At 38.4% G+C, this 10,680-nt stretch overlaps 1 protein-coding gene across 1 annotated transcript in view; it reads left to right on the top strand.

Annotated features, from left to right (window-relative positions):
- Positions 1 to 350: 350 nt before the first annotated feature.
- CFAP61 (cilia and flagella associated protein 61) overlaps positions 351 to 10,680 on the top strand; it is a gene marked incomplete at its 3' end in the record, with an annotated part of 91,584 nt that continues 81,254 nt past the window's right edge. The window contains exons 1-5 of the mRNA XM_009701163.1: positions 351 to 493; positions 1,593 to 1,743; positions 3,784 to 3,860; positions 4,796 to 4,863; positions 5,971 to 6,097. Coding sequence (XP_009699465.1) covers positions 351 to 493; positions 1,593 to 1,743; positions 3,784 to 3,860; positions 4,796 to 4,863; positions 5,971 to 6,097 — 566 coding nt within the window. The remainder of the gene's footprint in view (positions 494 to 1,592; positions 1,744 to 3,783; positions 3,861 to 4,795; positions 4,864 to 5,970; positions 6,098 to 10,680) is intronic.

The raw sequence follows: 10,680 nt of genomic DNA, 5'->3' as shown, positions 1-10,680 counted from the left end.
TGTTCTGATAGATAACACGTAAATGCCTATAAATGAATAAATGTAAAAGCAATTTGTAGCCTATTAATTTGTAGCTACACATTTATTTCCTGTGTAGCATGTAGAGTACATGCAATAGGGATGATTGCTTGCTGTATTTCTACATATGCACTGTTTGCATGCTGTATGTATATGCAGGCAGTATGTATTTATGTAGAGGCCTACAGGAACTAGGCACTTAAATCCATCCAAACTGCACTTCTTCATAGTTTTTACAAAAATCCATTTCAAGTAGCTACGTTGAACAATGCATTGCAGTGGGATCCAGCAGAACAGCAATGTTTTCTTTCTTTCTTGTTGCAGCCTGTAAGATGACTACAATAACTTCTTCAAGAGGAAACACAAAAGTGGTCAGTGCCAGAAGGACAGAATCACATGATGTTTCAGATATTATTGGCCTCTTCAGCCGTTTTACAGAAGCAATATTTGGAAGGATTGATGTCATGTACCTTTTGTAAGTAGCAGTATTTAAGCGATATTACATTACCTTTCTTGCAGGAAACTTCAAGAAATTATGTTACATTTAAAATGACAGAAAACCTTATGAGCCTTTACATGGTGTGGCATAATGACTTCTTATACTACTCCCCAAAAAAGGAAAGAAAGTCTGCTTCCATCTCTTTTCTGCGTCACTCGTGCATGACTGCAAACTTGGATCACTGCTGCCAGCACGGTGGCCAAGATTTCACTCTATACTAGCTTCCTTTTTACAAAAGTTCAGAAGAAATACTTTTGAATAATACCTGAAGAAACCATCAGATTCCAATGTCTGCTGTCTGCTCCATCCAACAGAACCCCTTGGCCTGTTGGAGAGCAGTAGAAGTAGAGGGGCAAGGACTAGGGTTTTAATCACTGTGTGGCCATGACCATTCTGTTTTCTTTTCCTGTGTTTCCAGTTTCCCCTTAACCAAAGGACTTGGTTATTTTTTTTGCTTCTCTTTATTCTACCTTGGGAGACAGCCTCTATCTGCCATAAAATATGTTTCAATGTGCCTCTTCTTTTCATGCCCCCAAGATACCTGATATTCTCCATGCTTTGACATTTGTATCCTACCTGCTTGCATGGCAATGTCCTTAGCGGAAATGGGTGGTTGTAGAAGTCTTCTGTTACCATATCGTCATCACTGGAGATAGTGATGAACCTTCTGTGCTTTATCTTTCTGTGCAGTGATGAACAGCAGACAGACTGTGTGAAATGCTGATGGGTCACTTACGTTTTTTTTCCACTTAATGGCAAATGTCTCTGATACCAGCTGTTTGTGGAAAAAACAGATGTATGAAGAAACATACAAAAAGAAGGGAGCATTTAAGTCTTGCATATCAAATTCATAGTAATTGAGGGTTTGAAAAAACATGTGAATTGTTATAATGTCAGAATACGCTAAATAAATATTTGGAATTGAAGCAATAATGTCAAGTTAGGATGTAGGTAATGAAGCTTTATTGAGGCCCAATCCTGGGTGCACTTTTGAACACAGTTAATTTTGCTGTTCTAGGAGTCAGTCACTTTTCTATGTGTAGTTTCTTCAACTTCTCCAAAATTGTTTTCACAGAGAAAAATCAAATCTTGCTTTGACACTCTGCAGTGAGAAGAATGAGGTTGTAGCCCATGCTGTCTTTCTGGACTATCCAAATTGGAATATCACTGATCAGTCTAATTGGGAATCATTCTTACATGAAAACTACATTAACAATAAATGCACTGTAAGTAAATTGTGTGATTTTAGTTGAGTTTTCATTTAAGGCTCAGGTATGAAAAATATACATATGCATCTAAAATCTATTTTAGGTAGATTTGAGGCATTCAGGCTGAAGGTGATCGTCTAACCTGAGAGTTACCAAACCCTCAGGTGCTCAGAAGTTTATAAATACCTGTGCTTTTACCACTGCAGTAACTGAAGGTAACTGTAAGGATGACAATGAGGGAACACAAGTCCTTTCTTTGCCGGACATGCGCAGAGCATGTCTGATGTGCTGTGCTAGCAGTGACAGCAGTGTGAATCGTAGCTGTCACCAATATTTTTTCATTCAAAAACCTGTCCAGCTCTGGTATTATCTAACAGAACATTTACGTGGGGGGAGGTGGAGTCCTTGCTCTATGGTGGTCCTCACTATAAGGGAACTGGAATCCTCATTTCTCACTTTTTGGAATAAAGTTTTGCTATTCTACAGAACTGAATCCAAATTTAATGGCTTCAGAGAAAGAATAAGGGACAGGGATTGTACCCTTGCTTGAAGGATGGTGTCTTACACTGGGTGGAGGACCATGCTGAGAACCATCTTGGTTCTGGAGTAAGCTTGTTTGGTGCTGGTGTGGAGATTGCTGCATTCTGTTCTGTGTGGTGACAGGCTCCTCGGTCAAGTTTATGGATTACTCTTAGGAATTAGGGACTAGAAATAGGGACTTAGAAGTTTAGGATTGAAATGCTGGCCATTATTCAGTTCAGCTAGGAACTAGATCCAGTGATTCTTGAGAAAAGATGGAAAATGTTAACCATAAACGCTGAAAAGCTGGGCAGTGCATGCCATAATAAGGCACTGGCAGTACTGAAATTATCTCTAGACAGTTTGTTCATCAGTTTTCCAATATTGTTCTGGGAGACATGAAGCAACGGCTTGCAGAAAAAATGACAAATACAGCAATTGTATTTGAAAAAGCCGCATGCCGTTAAAAGAAACAAAATTATTACAGCCAAAGGGAGTATAGAAAAAAAACCCATGTAATTTTCTTGTAATCTGTTTTCTTTGTCACTTGAACAGTACTTTGTGTACAGGCATATTGTAGGCACAACCACTTCATTCACTGTGCAGCTGCAGCTGCTCCTGTTGGGTTATGCTGTGCTGTCAGTTCTGCAAGCTCTTCTTCAGGCGGCCTGCTTGACAATATCTATTGCAGCAAAGCTGCAGCTGACTTCGGAGTGCAGGGGCGTACAAAGAGAAAAGACAAAAAAAAAAAAAAAGCTTGAGCATATTAGGAATTGCTACTCGTAAACAGGAGCGAAAGGTACTTTGGAACATTGACAAGGAGCAGAACTCTCCAGGACGGAGATTATTTTCTAAAATACGTACAGAAGATTCTGTTTTATGCTTCTGCACTGACAAAACAACTGAACCTATTCTGATTTATAATTAGATGAGATATTGTTGGTTAACTGCGGGTTAAATCCATGCAGCTGTGCTTTACAAAACTGAGATCTTCTGAAAATATAATTTCTTAAGTCTAGTTGACAAGTCTTGTTTTCTTAGAGCACATAAATGATAAGATAGCTTAAAGGTCTAAATTAGGAATTGACTTGTGCAGATTTAATTAGTGAAGATGCTTTACAAGATTGCCTGGTTTTACCATCACTACTCAGAAACAGTTACAGGCCAAATCTTGCCTCCTGGGCCTCCTCTTGGACCTCAAGAACAAAACATTTTCTTCTTCTTCTTCCTTTTTCTTTTGCATTTAAAAAACAAATGAACGAGAAAAGTCTGATTTATTTTAGGAATGGCTTTTGATGTTTGATTCATTACAATAGCCTGTTGTCTTTGTGCTGGTCCATATACTGCAACCTCTATTTAAAAAAAGTCCTTTAATCACATAACTTCATCGAGACATGCTTTGACGTTAGTTCTATATGTGAAGCTACTCATTTTGAGTGCAGATCATATATATTGGAAATAAATTTGCATATTAATACTTGGGTTAACTTAATAAATATTAGCTGCATGGTGTTTAGATTTTCATTCCTCATTTTGTAGCCTTTGAACACATTGTTCTTACATCTTTTTGTGGCAAAAGAAGAATATGCAGCTGGATGTTCCCAAGAAATTGTTAGGTGAGTTCATGTGTAACTTTGTGTAGTGAAGCATGTGCACTCCCCTACCATCATTTGGAGAGGCTATGGAATTTAAAAATGCCTTCAGGTGATCACTGGATCAAAATTAAATATCTCTCTAAACAGTCTTGGAAGGTAATAAAACATAACCTTGTATTAATCAAATGTGCACTGTTGGCTTTGAAACCAAGCTGTTACTGTTCCAAGTACACTTCCTAAACAGTGCTAAGGTTTAGCTATAGCTTTCCTGTAATTTTCCACAGAAATAGTATTGTAGTTGCAAGACAGATTGATTTTTCTTTTTCCTAAATTTCCACTTGCAAAAATCAAAGTGCACGACTAAGCAGGAAGCTTAGAAAGCTGTAGATGTTTTTGGAATATGCTTGTTCCCAGGTAATCTCTTGATAGTTTGTTAGCTACAGATTATATGGTAAGGCTGCAAACTCTACAGTACAAACAGCACAATATATTAGTTTGTTAGCTCAGTACTCAAATACAACCATTGCTCAGGTTATTTGATATAGCTCAGAATCTACTTACATAAACAGTGAATTGCACTTGGTGCTGTTGCTGTTGAATTTACAGTTACTGTGTTGTGTCAAGTCAGCTCATCCAGATGCCAGGTCAGAGATCTGCCAGCAGAGATCTGGCATCTTCAGTACTTCACCACTGGGGAACTGATATAAAAAGCAGGATGTCTGAAATCTAAGGATTAGGAAATTAAGAGAGAAATAGGGTAGAAAAAACAGTAAAATAAAAATGCCCAGATGATCTTATTTGTCACAAATGTTTTAATTTTTGAGCCATGTGGACTCATGAAGGAATATTAGAGACAGTGGAGAAAAAATAATATATATATATTAAAAGACTGGCTGCTGTATCCAATTGATGGGTGTAATGATGAAGGACTAAATACAGTCATGTTATTTGTCCAGGAGAGCTTTTATCACAGCACTAGAACTGCAGTTTATACTTCTCTTCGTACCAGCTGATGAGAATTTAGGTAAGAATTTAATACTATTTTATTCTTAAAATAATGAGAACAATCTCAACTTTCATTATCATTAATATCCAGTGTGGTGGGCTTTTTTTGTGTTTTCTTAAATATTGAGAACAGTTACCATTTTTTAAGCATGCAGAAAACACAACCTTAAAGGATCCTCTAATACCTTGGAAAACAGATTTATGTGGTTACATGTTTGCTCCAACTCATTTCCTGCAGTCTTTAAATTTACCAGAAACAGATAGGACTTCAAACAGGATAAAAGATCTCAGAAATAAATTTCTACAAGTTTTGGGAAGATTTCTGGCTAAATAGAGTCAAGAGGTTGAAATCAGGTACTTTCTCTTATTTAGCCAAGTGAGTACAAGATGAGGAGAGGACACTTTGGCGAGTGTCAGAAGAGGTGCTGGAGACATGGAAGGAAACTAGGATTATGTCTTTTAGAGCAGAGGTACAAAGATGGAGAATGCACATCTTAATGAGAGAACAGCACCTGACTTTGAATTTCAGTCCTGAATTCAGACTAATAACCTAAGCATCTACTTTATGACTGATTTTTTTTTTTTTCTTTTTTTCTTTTTTTCTTTCCATTGGACCTTTCCTTGAAGTGAACTGGAGCCTTTTCTGATAGGTCAGTTTCTAGATACCTGAGTCCCAAGTCATGCTAAAAAACTCTGTAGTGGTGTGTCAACTACAGAAAACAGTACCTGCATAAAGGTTTTTTGTCAACCCTACCCTAGCAACAAATGTCAACTTTCCTTCAGCATAACGAGTCCTGACAAAGAGATTCTCCAGTAGCATATAGTATTGGTTATAAGACTAGTATTTCTATACAGATTTGATCCTACCAGTTTCTGATTTCTTTTAAGCTTATTCAGGTTTGGGATGCTGGATTCATTAACAAATGAATCCAGTAACAATTCTTTCACATGTTTATGCTACTGTCATTTCAGCTTCCTTGCTTAACTTAAAAGACTTGGAACATTATGCCATCTGTGTTTAAGTTCAAAACTCCATTTTCCTCAAACAGTTTTGCTGATAACTTAAAAGCTTACATAATGAAGTGTCTCTGTTGCTCCAAACAGATATTTTTTTTTTCTTTCACAGAGCCAGACATGGGAAATGTCTTTGAAAAGATGATAGCTGCTCCAGGTTCAGTAGTGGATACAAACTTTACCTTGCTTGTGTGCCCCAGACATTGGTATCACCCACAGCTCTATGTTCGGAAAGCAAGGTAATGCAGTTTCTCCCTTCTGAGAAATCTATGAGCAGATCTGTCTGGGTTAATTTGAAGAATTTTCTTTTTTGGTCTAGAGCATCAGTATCTTAGTTAAACTGCTATGATTTTCCTTGGTAACCTAATCAAGTAGTTCTATGATTATGCTGTTTTCCTTGTACTTCATCGCACGATCAATTGTATTTTTTGTAAAACTAGTTTGCTAACTAGAAAGAATACATTTTTTGTCGGTGATGTTTAATCTGTGAATCTGCAGGCTGAATTGCATCGCTGTGTATTTTAGTGAGTGCATGTAGTTTCCAGGTCTCTTGGAGCATCTTCCAGCTTCTTTTTAATTTTCTCTTGTTATGTCATATTCTGACCAGTTGAGCAAAGCCTGATTAGGAAGGCCTGTTGTCTAAAAGAATTAAATAAGAACAGAGAATCCCTAGTTCCAGTGGTCCTTCAGACATGGAGAGTAATCCTCTTGTCTTTTGTACAGTTTTTGCTGCGTAAGCACTTCATACATTCACTCTCACTGTGTTTCAGGGGAGCAGGCCTCCTCAGTGTTGCTGAGAGAGCTTAAGAAAATAACGGGGTAACACTTTTTTTTCCTTCTATTGTGTCATCTGTTTCAATGGACGCAGTTTGGAGCAAAGACTTTGATATGCTTGCGCCATATGCCTTTAACGCAGCCTTGCTCTTGTTTTGGGATTCAAGTCATAAATGTCATTAAAAAAAGTTAGACTGAATTTTTATTTGTTTTTTCTGCTTTCCTATCTGCTCGGCTGCTTGCAGCGTACACCAGGCAGAGATGCAAGTTTCTCTAGCAGCCTTGCCTAGTGATGTCTGCCTGTATATTGACTATTACCACTCTTGTTTTTTCCTGCCCCTTGAATTCTACCTATGCCAAATCACAGCTTTGTGTGCTTGTGCCAGCATTATGTACAGTAAACGAGAAATGCAGAGTTTCTGACCCAATGGGGCCTTATGTTTTTCTGTGTAGATTGATTGCTGGACCATATATACTGTCATTGCTGTGTAGATGCTTCCTTGTCATGTGGTTGAAATATAAGTAGTATCTATTGCGTTTTGGTTCCCTTGTTTTCCTCTTTGCAGTGGGAAGAGTGTGTGTAGGGTAATGTTTTATGAAGTAATAATTTTAGTTGATTCTGATTCATTCTGGAGTTGCTTTTGTTCTAAATCTAAGTGTTGCTATGTGGTTATGTAGCAGGATTATGATTAAATTAGCATTTCTGATCCTTGTAGTGGAAACTGAAGTTCAGGGACAAGCACATCCCTGCGACACTGTATTGTATAGTACTGCTCTGTGTGTGGGTCCGTATTGACCAGTGCTAACCAGTGTGGTAATGCCACATTCGACATATCTCTCTGACTGGTAAATCCACACTTGTTTGGTTATGGGTTAATTCATGCTGCCATCTCAGACTGGATTCTGATAGAAGCCTGTCTCTCAGAGAGATGTTTTACACATACTTAATTTTGCCAAACAGGCCTGAAACAAATCTGTAGATTGTGCTCCTTATCCTATAGTTTTAGTCAGTGTTTGCGATATCCTGTCGCTTGACTTTCGAGCATTTTCAGAAAAAGGACTGAGGCCTGACCTTGACCGCTTTACACCATCCTGCTATAGGTCTGGATATTTCAATATATTGCAAAATTATTTGCATACTAACTTGATTACAATTTTTAGGCTTTTTATGAGTATTTCCTTTGAGTTTTCTACCATCTATCAGTAAGTGAATGAACCTTAATACTGAGAAGTTATCAGCAGGTGAATTAATTCCTGAGGATTTAAAGTTTTTCCATATGTCTTGATTCCAACTATTATGTTTGTCTTTAATTTGAATCATATTCTTTCTTTTGATGGCCATTGGGTATTACCAATAGATATATTTTTGAGATGACTGGAAATGTCATGTAGGCCATGCCAATATTCCACAGAAGAGAGACCATCTTGCTTGGGATTTCTGTAGTTTGTTATGAATAATAAAAATTATTTACTTTAGGGTTTTTTATTATTATTATTAGAAAACTAACCAGGAAGCTGTTGTGGTTTTTTTTCCCTCTTAAATTACACAGTACCTGGTGATATAAAATTCATACTTTAATGTTGTCTATCAGTAGATCCTCTGAGTAAGCTAAATTCTGTTTGCAATAGATGCTTTGCCGTTTCTTTTCCTCTGTATTCACCTTTGTACTTCACTGGCATCCATAGAAACATTCAGTGGAGCCCTTGAGAGATTTATTTATGAAAGTTGTCCCCAGCCACCTGCCTAGCAACATGTTCTGGGTCAATGATAGGAGATTAGGGTAATCTCTGTTCCCTTATAGGGGCAGGGGGGAAGAAGCTGTAAACTGATACTTTGCTTAACCATTAATTTTGAAGTGATTCTCCACCTGACCTTTATAATTTGAAATAAATCTGTAGTGTGCCAGGACACAGCCCACTAAGCTTTTATATTTAAAGTTTCTTGCTGGTATCTTAGGTAGATCCTGTGATTCTTGGTTTTGCACTATATACATACAGAAGAGCTTACAAATTTGCAGCTTTGTGGAATGCCTTTATTGTGCTTGTTCTCGCAGTGTAGGAATTTTGTAGGGTTTTTTTTTTTATTCAAAAGCTATTGGGTTTTTTGGTTTTTTTAAAGACTACGCTGCTGGTGGAAGATATTTATGAAAAAAAAAAACAAACAACAAAAAAACCCAACAAAACCAAACCAAAACAAACTTCTGTTCCTACAGTTTCCAGTGTGCAGGGAGATGAATGGGTTTATGCGGAGCCTCGTGTACAATTGCGAGGTCAGTCTCTCTGCATACCATGAGCTGGCAGAATTGCCATCTGCGTCTTGACATGTGGCCTTGTGTCGTGTTTTACAGAGACAGAGCAGAATGCTGTAAAGGACTTGGAGCAATCTGCAAAATACTCAGTTTGGAGGGGGTGTGTGTATGTTACCTACCCCAGTGAAACAACAGGTTTCAGTTAGAGTACAGTCTCATTCCTTTACCCCTAAAATTTGATTTGTTTGAGGTTTCATAACACACTATCAGTTTTGCTATACTATTTAATTGTGTTGAAGTAGTGAAGTTTGGATAATAGAAAACCTTACTGGAGCTTTTCTGTTGAGATACTGCCTGCAAAGAGGAGGAGGACTACTGTTTGGCTTGAGCTATAAAGAATGTGAATTACTATCAATTTTTAAAGGGTTTCATTGTTCTTGGAACTTCATTTTAGTTGCCTCTTTTGAATTCATTCTACAGACGAGTAATTGCTGATGTATTATATTTTCCATACTTTTTTTTTCTTTCTGTATATAAATTATTACAATGAAAAAGAATGAGAAAGAGTGGGGCTTGGAAATTTGTCGCCCCTGGCAGCTGTTTTCAGCTTTGAGTGGGTTGTGATGATATTCATCTCTACTGGTTTCTCAAGTTGGCTTTCTTAACCTAAAAACTGTATGAAAGAATCTGGCAATTGCCTTGCAGAAAAAGAATTAAACTCCTGGCAGATGGAGGAGTATTGTGACTTGGGACATCCTAAAGGTCACAAGTTAAGCATGTATTCACCCTGTAAAAAGGCTATTAGTGAGGCGTGTGTGGCTGATACTTGCCCCAGGCTACGTGGGCTCCCTTACTGTCCATCCCACTGGACTGACCTCAGCAGAGAGAGGTCAAGGCTGGAGGGATGCTCCGGGCCTTCTCTGCAGGCTGGGCTGAGCAATGGGAGCAACAGGAGTAAGAAGAGAGCTTTCAGACAGATGGCCTGAGAATAAAAAAGCCGAAATGGGTCACCGGCTCCTTGTAGAAAGGTAATCTTACTTGGAAGGTCATGTTCATTCTGGTGTGTAGGAGGATCAAAAACCATCTAGATACTGCCTAATTTATCCTTCACTCTTATGCTAGAGTCGGTTAGTACTTAAAAACTCATACCATGTTTGATAAAATCAGAAATAAAATTTTGGGGCTCAGTTGTGTTAACTTTTAAGGCTTCTTCCAAATCCAGAAATGTGTAAAGAGAGGAAGTGAGAATTGTTTTCTATGAATTGCTGCATATGCTGAACTAAGATTTCCAAATAACAGGTACAGTTATTTAGAGACAAGCACATATGAACTTGAGCGATAGGAGCCTGAGGCCAAACGCAAGTTTTCCTAAAACTGAGGGAAGTGTTAATGATCGTTCCTGATACTTATCTTCAGAAACCTGTTTCTACAGTGTACAACACTTTTAAAGAAAAGAGAACTATTTCAAAATATTTTTCTATTAACATCTTATTTTAGGGAGATAGAGGAAAGGGTAGACAGCGTGGAGTAATGGATAAATAAAACTGTAGTTGTACTGTGAAGGATCAGTCACAGCTACGCGAGTGTTAGGACACTGGATGATAATCGTCAGAACCGTTGTGATCCTTCCAGGACTCGGACTCACCATGGGGTCTCCGGAGGGCGGGAGCACTTCAGCCTTTTCGGGAGCCACGGGCTCCTTTCTGGTTTTTTGACCGGGGAACTGAATGTCAGAGCCCGAAGCCCCGGCGGGAGGCGGCGGGCCCGGGACGCGCCTCAGCCCGCGGCCGGTAGAGGTC

The sequence above is a fragment of the Cariama cristata genome, unplaced genomic scaffold (assembly GCF_000690535.1).
Source record: "Cariama cristata isolate BGI_N322 unplaced genomic scaffold, ASM69053v1 scaffold9355, whole genome shotgun sequence".
Classification (NCBI taxonomy): domain Eukaryota; kingdom Metazoa; phylum Chordata; class Aves; order Cariamiformes; family Cariamidae; genus Cariama; species Cariama cristata.
The sequence above is the reverse complement of the archived record's forward strand: the minus strand, read 5'-3'. Positions and strand labels throughout refer to the sequence as shown.